The sequence below is a fragment of the Lytechinus variegatus genome, chromosome 3 (assembly GCF_018143015.1).
Source record: "Lytechinus variegatus isolate NC3 chromosome 3, Lvar_3.0, whole genome shotgun sequence".
NCBI classification, from domain to species: Eukaryota; Metazoa; Echinodermata; class Echinoidea; order Temnopleuroida; family Toxopneustidae; genus Lytechinus; species Lytechinus variegatus.
Genome location: NC_054742.1, coordinates 29,679,425 through 29,702,041, shown reverse-complemented (window position 1 = coordinate 29,702,041; position 22,617 = coordinate 29,679,425). Strand labels below are relative to the sequence as shown.

At 35.6% G+C, this 22,617-nt stretch overlaps 1 protein-coding gene across 1 annotated transcript in view; it reads right to left on the bottom strand.

Annotated features, from left to right (window-relative positions):
• LOC121412001 (acyl-CoA-binding domain-containing protein 5A-like) overlaps nt 1-22,617 on the bottom strand; it is a 65,297-nt gene that overhangs the window by 12,354 nt on the left and 30,326 nt on the right. The window contains exons 4-6 of the mRNA XM_041604915.1: nt 22,200-22,206; nt 17,153-17,157; nt 5,831-5,952 (exon numbers count right to left, since the gene is read on the bottom strand). Of these exons, the coding sequence (XP_041460849.1) occupies nt 5,831-5,952; nt 17,153-17,157; nt 22,200-22,206 (134 nt within the window). The remainder of the gene's footprint in view (nt 1-5,830; nt 5,953-17,152; nt 17,158-22,199; nt 22,207-22,617) is intronic.

Below are 22,617 nucleotides of genomic sequence, written 5' to 3'. Positions count from 1 at the left end.
CAAGAAATCATAATCTTCTCGATTAAAATTTGCAAGGTGGTATACGACAATTATTATGAAGATTATTTATCATTTATCATCCAATTACTTAAGTTAGCCTACCCCATCCCCCATGATCACCATTATCTTCTCCCTTCATCTTTTTTTCTGTTTCGTCTGCTTTTTTATTTTATCTTTTTCTTTGTCTTATCATTATTATATTCATAATCTTAACCATTGTTGTTATTATTATCAATATTATTATTTTTTTATTATCCGATTGTTATATTTTCTTTTATTATTTGTTATTATCATTGTTAGTGTTGATAGTAATGTTTATAATTGCTGATGTGGTTTACGGTACACCATGTGGAGTGTTATAGAAGCAGTGGATAGAAGAAGAGAAGGAAGTGGATAGGCGAGAAAGTGGAGATTTGAGAATAGAGTATTCTTTCTTGAGAATAGTCCTGAAAAGGACTGTAAACCAGAAGGAATGTTGAGTGAGAACAGCTTGAGTAGTAGAGCTGATGAGGAGATGCTGGCTTGCGTCGGCGAGTAGAGATGATGAGTAGTAGAGAGACTAATGAGAGACTAATGAGTAGTAGAGAGACTAGAGTCTCTCTACTACTCATCATCTCTACTCGCCGACGCAAGCCAGCATCTCCTCATCAGCTCTACTACTCAAGCTGTTCTCACTCAACATTCCTTCTGGTTTACAGTCCTTTTCAGGACTATTCTCAAGAAAGAATACTCTATTCTCAAATCTCCACTTTCTCGCCTATCCACTTCCTTCTCTTCTATCCACTGCTTCTATAACACTCCACATGGTGTACCGTAAACCACATCAGCAATTGTACATGCCACCATGCAAACCTTCAAACAACATATGTTTATAATTGTTATCATTGATATTATGTAAACATTTGAATATTTTACATGTAAAGAATAAAAAAAATTAGTTTAATTCGATTGAAAAATATTATTGTTATTGTCATGAATGCCATCCCCTCTACTCTCTCTAATCCCCTTACCTCTAGTCAACCTCTACTTATATTCTCTCTCTCCTCTATTTTCCCTTTACTTTTTTCCCTTCTATTCAATCAGTAGCTTACGCAGGGGGAGAGGGTTCAATTTCATACGAGGCGCTTTTAATCGAAAAAAATGTACTACAACACTGCGCAGACAAGTGGGTTATGCTCTCTCTCTCTTCTTCATCTCCCGTTCCGTGCCCCCCGGCCCTCTCTCTACTTTTTTCCCTTCTGAGTATATTCTCGTCATCACAGAAATATGTCCAAACCCGGCCCTCCAAGCCAAACCCATACTAAAAAATAGAACCTACATTAGGATAGGTGCCCGGCATATTCGGCCCATAATCAATTTCAAATGATTTCTAGATTTTATACGTCGTCGAGAAATGTTCAACAAAAACCTCCAAATTATTTCCTTAATTCAAAATCCAACGGAGACGTTGCCATGTATTTGTGTAAAAAAATGAATATTATGTATCAAATGATTCTAGTAATTAAAATTGTATTAAAAACAAGACATTCTGCCTTTCTTTCATTATCCAAGAATATACAATAAGTCCCTGCAAACCGTTTTATTTATTGTGAACTTACTCAATTCTCAGTTTATTTCACTAGTTTAGAACGTGTGTGGTTATTTTCTTGACATTTATGTGCAAAGGATTTAATGATCAACAAATGATTAGTAATTCATGGAAAATGCAAGAAAAAATAACTTAAGTATATGTTGGTCAATTTAAAATGGAAAAAAATGAGTGTGACCAGAAAGACATTTTCGGTTTTGCTGGTATTCTAGTTGTCAGAGATCGGCGGTGAACCAAGGAATTCTTGGTGGAGGGGACTATAAATGCGCTACTTTTTCTTTACTTTTTTCTGACAAGCAAAGGGGGGGGGGAGAAATAGAGGTCAGCAATGAAATCGCAACCCAAGTTACACCATTACTATTTTATACCCTTTTTTTTATTCTAGTGCATATAAATTATATTCCATCACTTAACCCCCCCCCCCATTTGTTTCGCCACACTCACTGTCAAATTTTCGGACAATATATGATTTGATTAACATTTTAGGAACTTTCCGTTCGGAAATTATTATTTCCTGCGTTCAGTTTGTTTTAATATCCAATTTCGTCAAGATGAAAAAGGACTCTGAAAATAATAACCTTCATTGCCAAAGTATAATTCTAAAATGTCGTAAGTGTATATAATTTCTCACCCGTACATTCACCTTTACAGAATTTCGATGTATTAAAATAATTCTTATGTTTTATTTCTCCACTTCCTTTTTCCTTGTAGCCAACAATTCATAAGAGCTCCGATGAAAATACAAATATAACGAGTTAATTAGAGAACTGTAAGAGGAAGAGCGTGCTTCAAAAGAGATACATAGAAAGGCCATTCTCGCCTGCCTAAATATCATATTCCAGCTCATATTAAGTGATATATATTATCTCTAATTAATTAATTAATTGTCTTTATTAATCAATTCATGTACTGATTGCTTTATCTCATATTTATCTTTATCAAAGTTGAACGTCTGTTATATTCTATGGAGTACGGCCAAAAATGAAAAAAATAACTGAATGGACGTATATGGAATCACAATATGCTTTATGCCGTTTTTCTCGCACCCTTCTAACAAGCAATTAAAAAAAATTAAACGAGCCGCATGATGATAATGATTAATAATTCATATAATATCCACTAAACATTGTGATCAAGGCGCTCTACTTATTCATTACCCGGCTTACATCATTTGTTCCGTGAAAAGCATTATAGGCCTGTTTGCAGACATAAACATAAATATTTTATTTTAATATATTCTGCTTTTCATTCCCTCTATCTTCTAGAATAATATATCCATGGAATGCATATTTACTCCATGCTCTGGATTCCTATAGCATCAAATTTTTTTTATATGCAGGTCAAACCAAACCACGATAACATACTCAATCAGAATAAAATCAATTGGGAAACCTTAGATTTTTTTCGAAAATTCATATGAGATTACTGATATGGATAAAACATGCTTCATATACTTTGTACATCGTAAATAACACATATTAGTCTTCATTAGCATGATTATGCCTATGTCACGGCGTTTATCACTCTTTGGTGTTAAACCAAACTGACAAAGTGTGAATTCATCCGTACATCCTTCCCTTTCAAGTCACTCTTTTACATTGTTAGTAAGTGGCAACTTTATCGACCTTCGCTGGATGCCCTTTTGTGATTTTCAAAGGAAAGGGGCCATGCCTCCATCAATTACCACATCCGTATCGTTAGAACAAAATAGAGTGTACGTACGATCCGAGGTATTCTCAATAGCCAGCTGTATACACTTTTTGTTTAGGATTATAGAAATCGATATCAACTTAAAGTCGTGTACTCTCTTCTAGTTTGATCTAGCTTGATCAGTTCATGAAGTTGAATATTATGACAGCCATTTTCAAGAGGCAAAATAATGCACCTAAATGAAAGAAGAAAACAAAAATCGATGTGTTATAAACTGAAACCATGATTTTTCTTCTTCCTATATTTTATCAACGGCGCCATTTTTTTTAAAAAAAGAAGTGCACACCTAGTTAGCAGTAATGCATATAGCATTTTCATTTCTTTGAAAAGCAGGATAAAAAGAGCATTGTAGATTAAATGCCTTGCTCACGGCATAGGTGCCGCGGCCGGGATCGAACCCCGGACTTTTTGATACCTCACAAGCAATCTTATAAAGTATCGATCGTTTTCGATCTATCGTTGATCATATCAGCGCACGCACGCAGCTCTGCGTGCGTTTTTGGTTGCATTTTGCTGCTCCCATTGTTTTCCCTCACTTTTATTGATTACGGTATATACGTGGTTCTGCGAAACTGAAAATCGTTGAAATCAAGCTTCCATCGTGGCAATGCCCACTGTACGCCAATATTGGACTCTCTTCGAAGCATAACTCGTTTTATAATGCTTTATAAACTATAGAAACAAAAGGTAAAAACGTATGACTTTCTGGAATGTGTAGTTTAATTAATGGACATTGTAATTATAACACAGAAAAGGCAGAAACATAGTATGAAATTGTATTTTTAAAGCCTGCAAATGGATGCGAGTAATAGCCTTTGCGGAACCGACTATATACGGCTCCCGTACATGAATAAGTTTTAGGGAACCGTATATATCCGGCTCCCGTTGGCAACGGGTTAAGAATATCTTGTACTTTGTCCATTACAGTAATTCCAATTGGCGTTCATACTGTGTAAACATTTAGATTCTTGCCGAAATCAGCAAAACACCATTTTGTAGCCTTTGATTCTTAAATGTGAAATAATTTCGAAAAATTTATTTATTTATTTAATAACTTCTGCAAAACAAATCAATTCATAAAATAATTCCTGAGTGAGTACTTTATAAGATGAACAAAAATGCTGCTCTTCAAGTCACATGAGTCATTTTCAAAGTTTTTGAAGTCAATTCATTTTGGGGTACATGTTAAGATACTTTGATTATTTATCATTCACTGTTGCACCTATCCCAACAATAAATGTACTTTGGTTTTCCATGGATAAATGAACATACTTTAGGTAAATGTTCAGATGTAAGTCATACTGAATTCAAAATCACTAAATCAATTCATATTATAAAGAAAAAGGGATTTAAAACAGATGTTGTCAACTGCTGTAAAATTTCAAGTTTGTTTTCAATGCCGAGGTTGAGTGAGCTTATTCAATGTAGTTAATGACAAGAAATGCTAAAATTTACTCTTAAAATATCTCCTGTAATCTTTTAAAAGTAAAAACTCACTGGTCATTCATCTATGACTTGATGAAAAAGGGGTTTAAAACAGATGTTGTCAACTGCTGTAAAATTTCAAGTTTGTTTTCAATGCCGAGGTTGAGTGAGCTTATTCAATGTAGTTAATGACAAGAAATGCTAAAATTTACTCTTAAAATATCTCCTGTAATCTTTTAAAAGTAAAAACTCACTGGTCACTCATCTATGACTTGATGAATAGATTTTTGCGAAAAAATAATTCAGCCAAATTATTTTGCAAAGTCTTAATCATGTGTTGTGTTTACAGGGGTACTCCAGGCAGTAAATTTGAAGTATTATTCATACAGCAAAACACTAAAAAAATTATCAAAATTCAAAACTGAGTATTGAATTTCAAGGTTAGCAATGTTTTGTGAAAATAGTCTATTGCACACAATCATGAATACTCATTAGATAGGCTGATGATGCCATGACTCCACTTTCCTTTTTCTTATGTTATTACATGAAATCATATTCATTTCATATTTTTATACATTGTGTGTATGTCTCCTTTGTAACGAAATTATGTTATGCATTTAATCAGTTGTCACTCCAATTCTTTTTCATTCTTGGTGGAAAAAATTGATTACATGTACATGTAATTTCATATGATAAAATACAAAACAATAAGTGGGGATACGACATAATTTACTTGCTCATTGTATACTCTTTACTTTTAATTGGAAAAACTTTAACATTATCCTGGAGAATTCCCTTTCTATTCGTTGCTTTCTTATGCAATTTTGTATAATTGTATCTATGCATGTGATATATCTATGATTTATTACAAATGTTTATGTGAGCAAAACAATTTCCCATGTGGACAATAGATTGAAGTTGAATTGAATTAAATGAAGACATGCATATACATGTAACTCTTTTAACAAAATAATGTAAAGTTTTGAAAAGTCATAGATTTGTTATCCCTTGTCCAATATCAGTGTTCTGTTTGTCTGTTCAAATCATATCAATTTCAGCCAGGTCTACCCTATGTGGACTTGGTCAAGTCTTACACCATGTACTTACCACTTCTGTGTCTGTACAACGTTCCAAAATGCTGGCTTGGCCTGATGGCATGGACCCTCAGTAGCTTGTTTATAGAGTCCATAGAAACGTTTCATCAGCTCGTAAGAGGGCTGAAATGGACCTGATGGAAGAGAGAATGAATACACTTTGGCCCGAATTCACAAAGGTGGTTTCTAAAACCCATGGTTGAATCCATGGTTTATGCAGATTTCCTGTATAAATTACGCTTAATTTAGCGCGTACATAAAACATGTCCAATGCTGATGCGCGCTTTTGTCACAGTGAGCCAAACTGACGATTGTTACCATGGTTAGATACGCCATTTTATTCAGGAGTCCACTGTGTGAAAAGTGAACTTATTATTAAAACGATGGACTCATAAATAAAAAAATTTAAACACGTGGTAAAATAAGTATAAATTATTAAGGAAATCTGCATAAACCATGGATTCAACTGTGGGTTTTCAAAACCACCTTTGTGAATTCGGACCTTTGAGTTTAGCAACAGCTACATGCAGTCATATCTTTTGTCTTTCCGTTAATGCCCACAATCATTATATTGATTATTGTGGCATATGAACGCCAAGATAGACATGACCTGAATTTTGCCGGGACCGGCAGGTGCAATACACCGGGTGAACACCATACTCTTTGACGAATAGTGTATTGGTTTTGACGTGCATAGGTTGTGACACTCCTACACACGGGACCAACATTTGCATCCTATATATACATGTACGCAATAATAATAATCTTCGATTTACATAGCACATATATAGATCTGTCAATAATGACCCTCAAGTTGGATATCATAAATAAAAACTAACCCCACGATAGTTAGGCAAACACTAGCTTCATAAGGTGAGTCTTAAATTTGATGTGGAAGAGTTCTGGTGAATTGCAAGTCTCCATTTTTGATGGGAGTGAATTTCATAAACAAGGGCCTGTAACCGAAAAAAGATCGGTCATCCCAGAACCTCTTCACTCAAACTGGTTTACATTTCCTGAACTAGTCTATGGAAAGCCAGCAAAATCAACATATACAATGCATGTTTGTTCAAATCTTTTTTTAGATATGATGTATATTCATAAATTCATTGACTTCTTACCAATTTGGTGTGTTCTCTTTTGCTTACAGAGGAAATTTTGCAAAATTCCTGTTGAAAATATTATGACAATACTAGATTTCCATAGATACAATTGATTGGATCAATCATAACTCTTTGTAAGACACAGAGCCCTGGTCTACATGATCTCTTCCCCTCCAGGAGATATGATGGGTACACTGGTGTCTGGTTTGTTCTAGTTTTAAGGTCAAGTCCACCTCAGAAAAATGTTGATTTGAATCAATAGAGAAAAATCAGACAAACACAATGCTGAAGATTTCATCAAAATCGGATGTAAAATAAGAAAGTTATGACATTTCAAAGTTTCGCTTATTTTTAACAAAATAGTTATATGAACGAGCCAGTTACATCCAAATGAGAGAGTCGATGATGTCACTCACTCACTATTTCTTTTGTTTTTTATTGTTTGAAGTATACAATATTTCAATTTTTACGAATTTGATGATTAGGACCTCCTTGCCTGAAGCACAAAATGTTAAAATAATGGAATTCCATGTGTTTAGGGAGGAATGAAACTTCATTTCACATGACAATGACAAGAAAATCAAAATATTTCATATTTCATATAATAAAATACAAAAGAAATAGTGAGTGAGTGATGTCATCAACTCTCTCATTTGGATGTAACTGGCTCGTTCATATAACTGTTTTTGTGAAATAAAGCGAAACTTTAAAATGTCATAACTTCTAAGTTTACATCCGATTTTGATGAAATTTTTAGTGTTATGCTTGTTGAATTTTTCTCTTTTTATTCAAATCAAGTTTTTGTTGGGGTGGACTTGTCCTTTAAAGACAAAGGATAGACCTCTGTATTTAAGTCTTGAGGCAGCCAGTGTATTGCCTTGAGAACTGGATTGATATGATCCGACAGCTTTGACGTGAGGTAAATACCTTCCCAATCATCCAGCAGGGTCTTATAGGGCTGGGGGCTATCGGATTAGTTTCTCGAGACAGAAGTTGATTTTGAAGACAGCATCCATATCTTAATTTGACCATTGATTTTCTGCAATAAATGTTTTATAGAGTTTTACATTGTTTATCATGATTATTGCAAATTTTAAATTCTCCTGGGCCTGGCTTGGGCTTGGCAAAACGCGTACAATTTTTTTTTTAGAAATTCAAAAGCCATAGAGTAAAGTGACTGAGCTTGTCGTGATGTATGCATTATCTAAAGTGAATTTTACGGATTTTATGTTTAGGCCTAACTGTAACTTGTCAACCATAAAATCTTCTAGATCTAGACTCAAGGAATTTACCCTGTACAGACTAAAAACATCCTAACCTAGCCCAAACTGACCTTAGTTGGACCAAACAGAGCCTTGCAGCTTGCATGGGCAAACCCTTGATTATGGTCTAGACTATAGGTCTAACGTTAGTCGTCCTATAGTTGACAAGTGAAATCCGTCTGTTGAGTTTATCATTATTAATATTTTTTTTGCTTCTTGCCTATCTCCTACCAAAAAACAAGTCTAAGTGGATTCTACTAGTGCTAGATCTACTTAGATAAGTTAGATATCCAGTGTGGAACATTGACAAACAGATCAAGACTGTTCAAAGCTCTTTGTCTAGTTAGATCTAGTTCAAAGTTAGATGTAGACTTCACTTATTAATGATTGGATGTAGATCTAGATTGAGAAGTTTTGGGAAAATACTGAAAAGAAATGAAAACAAATAATGTTATCATTTCTTTTCAGCATTTTCCCAAAACCTATAAATCTAGATCTACATCCAATCAGCATCCAATCATTAATAATCTACATCTACCTTAGATCTTGAGCAGTATGAGATCTCAGTTTACGTGAATCAATTTTTTTCATACCCATTGGCATTGCTACCGGTTCTTTATTTATATATTTAAAAAAAAATCAATGAGTCAAGGCCTATGGGTTGCGCATAAATGATGGTCGACCGGGTTGGTCGTCGTGTTCCGCCTAGCACAACAAGTACCAGTGCTATACTAGGTTGAGAGCTAAGGCTAAGCAGACGACGTAACATACGTAGCTTAAGCAATAGAGTGATGATGGGTTTAGCGAAGAGCTCAGAGAAAACAAGGTGGTCATATTCAATCCCGAAATGCTTTGCGAGTGGTCACAAAATTGTCTCGGTGCAAATCACCTAATACAGCCGTCTGGTAAAATCGCTGATAACAACAATCACCAATTTGGTAATGATTTTAGCTTCTAAAACTTATATTTGTAAAGTTTTAAATATCAATGTATATTTTTAAATGTATGTACATTATATTCCCCAACATAAGTTTTAATGTTATTTTCTACATCGTTGTAGTCATATCCTTTCATATTGTTTTCGTGATCGCTACTAATTTGTTGATGTATTTGATCGGCGTTTGATTTCGTTGGCATGGATAATTACCGGTAAATGAGCGCGCAGCTCAGCTGCATGCGCGTATTGAGTTGACCTTCCTTAGAGCAACACGCTTGTGTGTTGCTGACCTCTACGTTCGTTGGTCATAACGCAAAGGCCATTGCAACAAGCTGATTTGAATAAATGGAGAAGATCAAATGAGCAATATATTAAATGATTCATAAAAATTAGATGTTTAGACTTTGCTCATTTTTAGATTTTCATAATTCAGTTTGTACTGAACATAGGCTGCTTAACCAAATGAGATTTGATGATGTCACATGCTAATTTTCCTCACTTGAACAACCTACATGCTAATTACCATCAAAATAAAATTATGAAAATGGCATCAAGTTCCCCTTTGTTCTTATGAATCAATCAGAAGAAATATGCAAATGACGTCATCAACATGAACATATTCCATCATCACTTTGCAAGGGTAACACTTGTACCTGGCCCTACTAACATGCCTTGAGGCATGAATTTGCTTTCTATGTCAGGTTCACCTTTTTGTTGTGAAATGGTTGATGAGAAACAGCCATCCTTATCAATCCATCCAAGTGAATGCTCAGTGTGCCTTCCAGCGCGCTGGGCAGCCAACAAAACATACAAAAAAAGTGAGAGAGATGAAGAAAAATTACATAATTCCTAGAAAGATGAAAGGTTTCATTCAGAGGAAATATATTAGGTAATATTCACATGTTGACTCAAAGAATGCTCATTAATTTTCAACGATGGAACTTTCATTTCCTGCTCCCAGTTGCAAAGGGGTGTGGGTATTCATTAAACTCCCACGCAAAGGCTTACATAACCATCTTAATTGGCAATAAGTTTATAAAACTGGAAGAAATTTGAAATGTTTGCTTCATTTGTTCTTAATTCTTCATGAGAGAAGGAACAAAAAATTCAACAAAGCCATTCAACTGCAGGAAAGGACACATGACAACTATTGCATGAATTCCATTTTCCAGATGTACATCTAATAGAATCAGGATGTATCTCTTATTTTATGTCTTATTCTTGTTTGGAAGAACACACTGTTGGCAATGTTTAACTCTCTGTGACTGTGAGCAGAAAGGATATGTGGTCAATGTGGAATGCACTGAGAGCAATCTTGAAGAAGTTCCAATAAACCTCCCTTGCAATGTCGGCCGGCTTGACTTAAGTAGAAACTTCATCACCACATTGAAAAGAGGGTCATTTCCCTGCCATGGAGAAATGGTTTCACTTCTTCTTTCCAACAACCACCTAAGCTACATTGAAAAAAATGTTTTCGATGATGTTCCAAGACTTGTATTTGTGGTGCTAGATTCCAATTTTCTTCAGATTATTCCATATCTTGGTTCACTGCCTCTCATTCATCAAATATCTGTCAACCGCAATTACTTTGCAGAATGGCAACACTGGACTGTTAGTCCTGGATCAGAAGTTCACATTCCAATACTTGAAATGGAATACAATAGACTCAACAAACTACCGCAAATTCAATTCATAACATCAGAGTTATCTCTTAAAGGAAATTATATCTCTGACTTATCAACAACAATGCTTTTATATCCTAAAGCTATATCATCCCTTGATATATCATTCAATAACATTGAATACCTGGACAAACTACAAACAATGATGAACCTCAAGACACTTTTCCTGGAATACAACCACGTACGAAGCATCGGTGAATTTGTCTTCACTAAGCTACCGTCTCTTGAAACAATCAACCTTCGAGGAAATGTCATCATGGATGCCTCTCCTCTCAGGAATATGCCTCATATCGAGTACATCTCATTACAAGAAAACAACTTGCATTTTGTAGCTAAGCCAGCATTCACCAACATTCCAAATATAAATACAATTGATTTAAGAGACAATGAAATTATTCATTTCATATACGATTCTTACTGCCTGACATCATTAAGTCTCCTTCTTAACCATAACAGCTTGCTAGCAATGGACATCTATCATGAAACAAATCATTCTAAAGTAAAATTTCTTAATGTATATAGTAATAAACTGGTAACTGTCCCCATCCTTCATTTTCCTCTGCTGAAATCACTTTATGCTGGATCTAATAGGATTACAAATTTACAATTTGATGCCAATGGTCATCAAAACTTAAGATATGTAAACCTGTGTGGGAATCAAATAAGAAACATTACAAACTTTACAAATTTGACTGGACTAAATTGGCTACTGCTCTGTAACAACTATTTGACATTGTGGGATGATAGATATCTAACAGGCTCATCTCAACTTGTTACTCTCAACCTCAGCAATAATAGGTTGTCCATCTTATCTAGCTTCACTGCTTTGCTAAGACTACAAAAACTAGATTTGTCTGGCAACATACTTCACACCATAGATAATTCAACCTTTGCCTCTACACCAATTCTTACTACTCTGAACCTTACCAAAAATGAAATTTCTGACCTTGCATTTCTTGCTTCTTTGTTTTCACTCTCTAAGCTCTATATTAGTCACAACAGACTAACTGCAATCAATCCACAAGACTTTTCAAATCTAAGAAATCTAAGGACTTTGGATTTATCATTTAATTTCATAGTAGAAATACATTTCACAATGCTGAACTTGCGCTCTCTTCAAAGTCTCCGCATCAGTCATAATCAAATGACCCGCTTTAACTTAGATTATCTACTTGAGCAAAGGGCACTTGTTTATATTGATGTTGAAGACAACATGATAACAGACATATTTTCTGCAGTGCCCAAACAAGTCCATATGAACATTAACAATAATGGCATTGGAATTTCAAATTCAAGCTTAATATCTGGAAGCAATATTTTGGCATGCAACAACAACTTGAAAGATTTCAAGCAGATTAACATTTCACCTGCATTAATGGGGCTTTACTTGAGCAGAAATCAGATTGCCTCAATACCCAATTTTACTTTCAATTCTGCATCTTCACTCCTTTATCTTGATTTAGATGATAACCACATAACTAATATTGCTCCTTTAGCCTTTGCTGGATTACAAAATATCCAAAGACTGAAACTAGAGAGAAATCATCTTGTATACCTTCCGTCTGGGGTATTTTCACATTTAGAAAAGCTCAAATTTCTCAGACTTGGGGAAAATCCTTTGAGATTAACTATGAATCAGGCATTTTCAGGAATACAGGGTCTCCAGGGTGTAGGTCTTTATGGCATACCATTTTCAAATATATCTATACAGATATTGCAAGATTTTAAAATGGTGGAATATTTAGACCTTCATGAAAATTTTGCCTTTCAAGGATTCTTCCTTAGTAACATGACTCCAACTCCCATTTTTGAATTTCCTAATCTCATAACAATCAATCTCTCCTCAAATGAACTTGGGATACATTGTCCAGTGCTGTCTATGAAAAATCTGGAAGCCCTTAACTTGTCCAATAATTCATTCACTTTAGTCCCAAAGCATTGCCTGCCACAAAATAGTAAGGCATACACGCTGTACTTTTCTAAGAATAAAATAACCAGTATCACTAGAGATTCATTTGACAAGCATCAACAGTTCTGGTTTCTGGATCTTGGGTACAACAGAATCGTTTTCTTTGAATTGGGTGCCTTACAACATCAGACATTCCTCACTGATATCAATCTTGAGGGTAACAAACTTGTCAACCTTGATCATGGGTCCCTAGTATTCTCTTTGAAAGCAGTAATGGTGAATTTACAAAATAACCCTTGGTCATGTGATTGCAACCTTGTCATAGCAGTTCATGAATTTCATCAAAAATCATACTTGTATAAACCAGTAGTATGTGAAAAACCTTCACTTAATGTCAATTCTAATTTGCTTGACTTGGTAGCTTCTGATACCTTTGCCTGTAAGCTGCAACTGTGCACTAGTCCCAATCAAACTTTGCTCTCATTTGTTGGTGAAACATTGATCGAGCTTCCTTGCCCAATTGTCACATCCAACTTAATTCATTGGTCAGTGACCTTTCATGGGCGGCAACCACGCTCTATTGAAGACACCTTTCAAGAAGGGGTATCTATTCTTCCCAATCATGCTCTTCTCATTACTGACATTACTAAAGATATGAATGGTCTTTACATCTGCTGGAGTGAGAATGAATTTGGGCTAACAAAATTTACTGTCAATATGCTTGTAGAGGAAAACAGAGGAAGAGAAGCAAGTTCGAACCTATCAGTAATGTTGGCCAGACAATGGAAAGACACATTACCATGTGGAAACAAAACTCTTGCTTTTAACACTTGTAACATCATTAGTACATGTACATCATATAATGTATTGTTTTCATTAATGTTGGCAATCCAGTCACTGAGTTTTTCACAAAGCATAATTTAATATGGCAGGGTGTAATTGACTTCATTAGTGCTACAAATTTGATATGATGCAAAGACATCTGTGAACATGTAACTGCCACAATGCAACTTCTTGTTTGTAGAGATTGTCTTGTTTAGATTATTGGGAGATACCCTTTCTCTAGCATCCACCATGTAAACCTTGATTCTTTTTTTTTACAAATGTAAAAATCTTAGAAAAAAAACAATTAGACTGGTTTTATTTTATCTTTGAAACTCTTCATTTAATTTTATTAAACAAATACTGGAATTAGGCATGTATGTTAAAAAGAGTTTTTTTCTAGATCGGTGTTCTAATAGGTCACTTGTTAATTATTGTACCCCAGGGCCGTTTCATAAAGCTGTTTGTAATGAGCGACTTTTAAGAACGACTGGTGATCCTTTCTTAAGTACTAAACCATCGCCAATACCTTCTACCACAAGAAAGGATCACCAGTTATTCTTAAACTCGCTCTAAACGTACGAACAGCTTTATGAAACGGCGCCCTGTACTTGTTTTAAATCATATCCTTCTTATGAATATTCATGAGTATTATAGATAAACGACTGGTCAATTCGTGATCATGTGACAAAGTATAATTTCAATAGGAAAAACATCACTGAAAATAGCTCTGTATAGTTTTCTTCCAGCTTCGTATATTTTTCGATATACGTTCAGGAGAACTGCGCATGCTCATCCTCGATACATATACATGTATGTTCTCTCAATGTTGAACTGCGCATGCTCCCTGACTTAACCGGATCATCGATCCAGATATCTCGTTCAAATTATTTACGGACAATCTGAAAAGTCAGTGTAGAATTGGGTCTAGATTATCATGCACAAAATATAATTGCATGACGACCTTTTATACAGGACACCTAAATTGATGGTAAATTAGCATAATAAGGTGAATCAAAGTCCAATACAAGAGTCTTAAAAATAAATTAGCCTGCATGCTTACAAAATTATCTTGAAACCGCTTTAATGCAACTGCAGCGATGCGTACCTCTCATTAACTGCAGTCGGGTATAAGCTGTGCGCAGCCTACCCATGGACTGACTAGCATTAGTTTGACAGGCCTATGACTAGTTTAATAGGACTATGTCCGATAAAGTAAGAATTGGTAAGTAAGAAGGACAAGGTCTACAAGTTAAAGAGGAATCCAGCCTTAGTCATAGAATGTGGTGTTGGAAAGGAGAACTAGGTCTACAGGTTAAAGGGGAATCCAGCCTTGGTCATAAAATGCGGTGTTGGAAAGGATAAAAATAAATAAAAGACAATGGTGAAAGTTGAAATAATTGGACAAGCGATAAGAAAGTCATGGCTGCTTTAAAATTGAGATCCCTAAGACTATGTAGATTTCAAATTGGCAACTTGGTAAGTAAATTATGACAAGGGGCAAGGACAACTTTCCCCATAGACCATGTACTTAATTATTATTTTTGGTTTTCTCCTCAGTACCCATTCCCCTGCGGGAGTAACTTGGGTAGTATATTGTTTGATATCCTCATGAAAGAAAAACATAATTTGAAGTAAAACTTTTGGAAAAAATTACATTTTAGCAATTTAATACATTAAAGTACATGAAAGAAAAGTCCTTGCCTTACCTCGCTATGACATCACATATGCGGCCAATTTGAAGTTTCCATAGGGGAGGTGATTACCAATATTTACGACTTTTTAAAATTCATATCTTTCTTAATGTTTGTCCGATACTGCTCAAACTTCCACCTATCAACATGTCTGATGTTTTTTTCTCTAAAAACAAGATTTAAATTAGGTTGGATTCTCCTTGAAACAAATGTATCAGGCATTTCATTTGAAAGCATGGTACATGTAGGAATTATTGATCCTCGGTTGGACTGGCAATGTAGCCTGATATATTTGTATATCTTTAGAGTTTGGACAGCAATGTCTAATAAACCCTCTCAGGCACTGAATTTAGAGTTTCTTTCAGAATCATACATTGATTGTCTGTCAATAATTGTATGTATTGAAAAAATAAATAACAAATATCCCTAGAATCACTTTATATTCTTTTAATATATGCCATCATGCATTTATGGACAACAAATCTATTTTAAACTCTTATGTCAATATGTGATAACTCTGCTCCTCTAAAAAGGATTAACAAGTGGAATGCCTCTGGCCGTCTCACCTGCATCACGCGGTTTAATATAGCAGCAGTGCTGACTTTGAATACTTCTCTAACTCGCATAAGATGTTCAGTGATACATGGTTACTCTTATGTCCACTTTTTATGAACTAGACCAATAAACTTACAGAGATATGATGGTTATTCAACAAAAAGCCCCAACATGGCCAAAGTTCATTGACCTTACATGACCTTTGACCTTGATCAAGTAACCTGAAACTCAAACAGGATGTTCAGTGATATTTGATTACTCCCATGTACAAGTTTCATGAATCAGATCCATAAACTTTCAAAGTTATGATGGTAATTCAACAGAAACACCCAATTCGGCCAAAGTTCATTGACCTTTGACCTTGGTCATGTGACCTGAAACGTGCACAGGATGTTCAATGATACTTGATTACTCTAATGTCCAAGTTTAATGAACTAGACCAATAAACTTTCAAAGTTATGATGGTAATTCAACAGATACCCCCGATTCGGCCAAAGTTCATTGACCCTAAATGACCTTTGACCTTAATCATGAGACCTGAAACTTGCACAAAATGTTCAGTGATGCTTGAATGCTATTATATCCAAGTGTCATGAATCAGATCCATAAACTTTCAAAGTTATGATGGGAATTCAACAGATATCTCCAATTTGGCCAAAGTTCATTGACCCTAAATGACCTTTGACCTTGGTCATGTGACGTGAAACTCATGCAGGATGTTCAGTGATACTTGAATAACCTTATGTCCAAGTTTCATGAACTAGGTCCATATATTTTCTAAGTTATGATGACATTTCAAAAACTTAACCTCAGGTTAAGATTTCGATGTTGATTCCTCCAACATGGTCTAAGTTCATTGACCCTAAATGACCGTTGACCTTGGTCATGTGACATGAAACTTTAATAGGATGTTCAGTAATACTTGATTAACCTTATGGCCAAGTTTCATTAACTAGGTCCATATACTTTCTAAGTTATGACGTCATTTCAAAAACTTAACCTCAGGTTAAGATTTGATGTTGACGCCACCGCCGCCGTTGGAAAAGCGGCGCCTATAGTCTCACTCTGCTTCGCAGGTGAGACAACAAGCAGTCTCTTATTCCATGGATTGCTGCTTACATTTTGAAAATGTATGTACACGTATATATGGGGGGGGGACGTTTCATTAAGCTTGTCGTACAAGAGCAAATTTAAGAATTACAGGTGACATTTTCTTAAGCGCTAAGTAACATTTAATCATTTACCACAAGAAAGGATCACCAGTCATTTTTAAACTCCAGGCTAAAAATAAATACAGTAAACTTCACAGTCAATCGCTGCAAATTTCATCAAAATCTGTTAACAAATAACAAAATTTTAAAGTTTAGCAGTATTTTGTGAAAGTTATGATATGCACATTATCATGAATATTCATTATGTGTGCTGATGATGTCACATCCCCACTTTACTTTATTAATTATACTTTAAATCATAAATAATTAATTTTTTCATATATGTGTGAATGACGTGTCAAGTAATATCTAATGCAATAAATCAGTTGCCAATCTGAACATTTTAGTTCTTGGAGGAAAAAATTGAATAAACATAATTTCATGCAATAAAATACAAAGTCTGCTCACTGAACTATCAATGAAGATATGCATAGAATTGTTTTACCAAAATAATGGAAATTCTTTAGGTTACTACTACTGAATTTGACACACTTATTTCCTTATATCTCAACCATTAGTGATTTCAATTTGACTGTTCAATTTTTTCAATTCAATTCTTTTATTTCATTTCCATTCAAAACATAATACAAAGTAATATAAAACAATACAAATCAAATACAATTTTACAGAAGGGCATTCTTACTTCGTAAAAAAAACCAGTATAATACAGAGCATAAATGAATATGGAAATGAGGGGGATCCACTAAAAAGCAAAGCTTGTGAAATTGTGGATCCCCCTTGGAAAAGAAGAAATTATAGTTGACTTACTATATGCGTACATGCATGTATTACAGGAAAGAAAAAGAGAAAAAGAAATCATATTGACGGAAACATAAAAACTGAACAAATGCAAAGCTTTTCACACAAAGAGGTCTTCGTTGTAAAGGATATGTTGCGCAAGACAGGAAAAAAAACAGAGAGAGGGGATGACAAGACGTAGAAGACAAGACAAAACAAGAGACAGGACAGTACAAGACAACTAGTTTTTAAAAAGGAGTATAACTAAGAATGGGAAAGGGCTGACCATGAACCAGCTTGATCTGGTGAAATAACAAAGGATATGACTGGACAATATAGATGAAAAAAGATAAAATAAAAGTGAAAAATGTAAGGATTATAATCAAGATAATGAAGTGTTAGTTCCGTTGCGAAGAATTATAGGAATTAAGCAGGATACGTTTGAGTTTACGTTTGAATGAATTCAAGGAGACACTGTCTTTAACATTATTAGCGAGTGAGTTCCAGAATTTAGGACCGTTGAATAGGAATGTATTTTTGGCCAATAAAGTTCTGTAAAGTGGGATGTGAAGTTCGTCAGAGTGTCTCGTGGGGTAGTTATGATAAAATTGATTTTTAGGGAACATGGCATCAAAAATATGGGGAAGTGCATTATTATTATAACTATACATGAAGTGCCCTAACTGTAGTAAATACAGGTCTTTGACTTTCAACAGTTTACTTTCTAGAAAAAGTGGGTCCGTAAACCCCGTAAACCCCCCCTCATGTAAACTGTAAACCCCTCCTCATGCTTACATCATAAGGACTTGAATGCAACCCCCCCCCCTCGAAATGTGCTACCATCCGGATTAATTTAGCTGAGAATTTACTGTATTATCTTACCATTAACATGTGTGAGAAATTTCAAGTTTTGCCATGTCCTCATTCTTGCCACTTCTCTCATACCGTCATTCATCCTTTATCCTTTTCCTTTGTATAGCCGAATGTATGTTTGGATGAATTCTAGATTTATGACCATTACTTTGTAAAACGTACCGGAATCTATCTGGCTTGTATAATTCATGATTAATCAATTCATTACTCAAATTTTGTAGTGTGCATTCAATACTCATACTCCTAATATTTTTTTTTTCAAAGTGCGCATTTCATTCACGTCTCTGTTATTTAAATGTCTAGATGCTTATGTTTGTTTATTTTTGCATGATCATGTTTATGTTCACATAAATATTGTATGTTATTGTCACCTTGTATCTTGTTCGTTAAGAACTGATAACCTGGGTCTTATGTTTATTGCCTTTGTTTATAGGATTTATATCATTGATCAATAAAGAGGTGATTTTTTTAAGTCCTTTTCTGGGAATGGGGGATTGGGGGTTGGGTGAGTAAGACAAAATTCTTGTGAATGTGCAATGTTTTGTTGAATTTTAGTGATAGGGGAGGGGGATAAGTGTGGTCAGACTACGCCTCATGAATATTTATGGAAAACCATAGAGCATAATATCCAACACTTCGGTCAGCTCAACTTGTGTGGCGTACAATGCCCTATTATGAGTTTGCTCTGTTCTGTTGACGGAGGTTAGAATCTCACCTCGAACAATGTTTTCAAAATAAGTTTTTGAAAATAAGAATTGAGGTAAGATTCAGAAAGAATACAAGTTCAAGATTTGTAGTCTAATTCAAAGCCTCAAAAACACATATCCCTTATCGTATGTTAATGAATCTCCCAAATTGACAGTCTTAACCATATTTTCTGGCCGAAATGATTAGTCTTAATTCAGGCCATTTACATTTTGTTTGAGCAGGGCAAGTAGGCCTACCCACTATACACTGTACCTCAGGTTTGGGTCCGTGTAGGCTCCACTACACTTCACTACCACTACACCTACCTGAACCTTCAGGTAGCAAAACTCGCTCTCACACTCCCGAATGACAAACTGTGTCGCTTCCTGTTATTAAACACAACACATGTCAAAAAAGACCTTATGGGCATTTTCACGGTAACTGATGTTACACAACACAAGTTTTAATACACACTTTCATTTGTTGTTTTAGAGATAATCATACACACAATGAAAAGTGTGTAAAATTGTGCGTGTATGCTTAATCTATCATTACTCAACTTACATGTACATTCCTTGCAGTCTCATCTTGTATCTGTCTCAAAATCAGTGATTTAAAGCCAGCTGCCAATTCCTCACACGTATCAATTCACTGCTGATTCCAAAACAATGCAAATTGTGCATATGCAGGGGTCGATGGTCAAGCTGCATGAATATTCCAGAGTATTTCTTTAAATCGAGATACGAAACGATCCTAATGTATAAATACTCATGAATATTCATAATCTTTAGCTGCGATCCCTGCGCGCATGCGCAATTTACATTTGCGATGTTTTGGATTCTGTAGTGAATGAGTGTGAGGAATTGGCATCTGGTTTTAAATCACCAATTTTGGGACTGATACAAAAAAGGGAAAGGGGTGAGACAACACGGAATGTCATGAATGTAAGTTGTGTTATGATACAAAATGAGGTTATTAATATACCATGGTGAAGTCCCTTTTTTGTGCTGTAAGCTTATAAACATCAAATAGGCCTCCGGGGTTAGTTCGAACAAAATTGAAGGGGCTAGTTGGAACATTCCAACTTACCCCAAACATAATTATTAATGAAAACATTGGATAGGAGAAAAAAATACCAAAGTATTTCACACTCTTTTGAACATGTATTCTTTTCTTGATATTTTTGTCATTTTTTTAAAGAATTCTTGTCTAAAAATAAAATCCATAGCATAGAAATGTCGGAAATGAAGTTGTATCCCATGTACATGATTTAGGGCTAGATCTTTTAGAGAGAAAGTAGAAATCTCGGGGGCGAAAGTTTCAGGTTTTGGCTGCCTACACGCACATGAATAGAATAGAAGCCCTGGCTTTGTATGAGAGTAAGTTACGTCAATAAATGATTTTTACTCTCTAGAAGCCTCCTGGCTACCCATGTACATGACTTTGGGCGAAAAACAAAAAAATAAAATTGGTGATTTAGGTCTAGATTCAAAACGGGCAACCATCTCCGCTACAGAGAGGCATAAAAAGGAAAACCAAGCGTTATGGGAGTGACCTACGTGGGTAGATGAATTTACACCCCAGACGCCTCCAGTCTAGAGTAGCCAGGCGGCTTCTAGAGAGTAAAAATCATTTACTAACTTAAGCTTACTCTCATACGAAGCCAGGTCTTCCTGGTCATTGACCCACACGACGGAAGCCAAAACCTGAAACTTTCACCCCCGAGATATCTACTTTCCTTCTAAAAGATCTAGCCCTAAATCATGTACATGACATAAAACTTCATGTCCGACATTTCTACACTCTAGAGTCAAAAGGGGCCTAAGCTTTCGATCCTAGCAGAATCTTCGTCGGAGGCAAAATGGTCATTTTGCCTCCGACGAAGATTCTGCTAGGATCGAAAGCTTAGGCCCCTTTTGACTCTAATTTACTCCATTGGCTCTCCTTTTTTTTTTTTTTAGATAAGCAGTTTTCAGCAGCTTCTTTTTGCCATTTCTACACTCTGTAACGTTGGCGAAGAACAATAGGAAGCAAGATGGCGGCGTAAACATCGAGCAAGTCTTTTCCGTCTTTTCACAATATTTTTCTCATTTTTTTTTGATGAATTCTTGTTAAAAAAATAACGAGAGTGTAGAAATGTCAGACATGAAGTTTTATGCCATGTACATGATTTAGGGCTAGATCTTTTAGAAGGAAAGTAGAAATCTCAGGGGTGAAAGTTTCAGGTTTTGGCTTCCGACGTGTGGGTCAATGACCAGGAAGACCTAGCTTCGTATGAGAGTAAGCTCACGTTAGTACCGTAAATGATTTTTACTCTCTAGAAGCCTCCTGGCTAGGCTAGAGTAACCTACGTAGGTAGTAGACCAAAAGCTTCGGTCTCTGTTATGTTGGTTGTTCAGCTGAACTCCGTTGGCTTCACTCACCAAATACAGAGACCGAAGTTCTAGCGCGATCTGTACAGGGGACTCAATGGCCATATGTTTATGTACTTAAGATCGGATAAAACGGGGAAGAGAATTTTCGCGACAGCCGAGGTATTAAAAAGTCACTGTTTTTTCCTTTTAACTTGATTTTTCTCCGGTTTTCAGCAATTAATGCCAAGAGGGAATATTAATTTGCATTTTGGATCCATTAATTTTAAAAATTTTTAGTCATTAAAGACAAAATTTGAAGAGCCCCGACGGGGGGATTTTAAATTGCAAGTCCCCTAATGGTGGCTGCACGATAGCGAGCCGTCTGTGTACGAGGTAGTGCTGTTGTCGATAGGCCTCATATCGACATTGATGTCGACATATGAAGGATTTTCAATGTTTCCGACATGTCGACATGCACGCACCCACATCGACATGCAAACATAAAATAAAAAGGGGTCTAGCCTAAAGTCACGAGTATAAAGCTTAGCTGAAAAGTTGGAAGCTTTTAACCACAGTAAGTGGCGCGATTAAAAGGTTTATTCAGCTATAAAGCGGCTCATTAAATGAAAAAAGAATACCTGCGAGCTGCACGGCAGCAGAAATACGTCAGTGCCTGAGTGTGGGCCGGCCTGCCCGATCGAGCTGCCCCTCGACGATCGCTCTAGATCTAGCTAGCGTATAGCGAGGGTAGCATAGTAGCATTCACCGTACCCATCCATATGTACCTATCGCTCACTCATGGTTTCAAATCGTCTCGTGTGTGAAGGATTCATATGCACCTGGTGCACGCGAATCTTTCACACCATTTTTACTAAAATAACTATGACTTTACATCATAGCTATGATTTCTACTTTTTCTATAACACTTACCGAACCATATGGATCGTTTGTTGAATTCTCTTTGCTGTTTTTT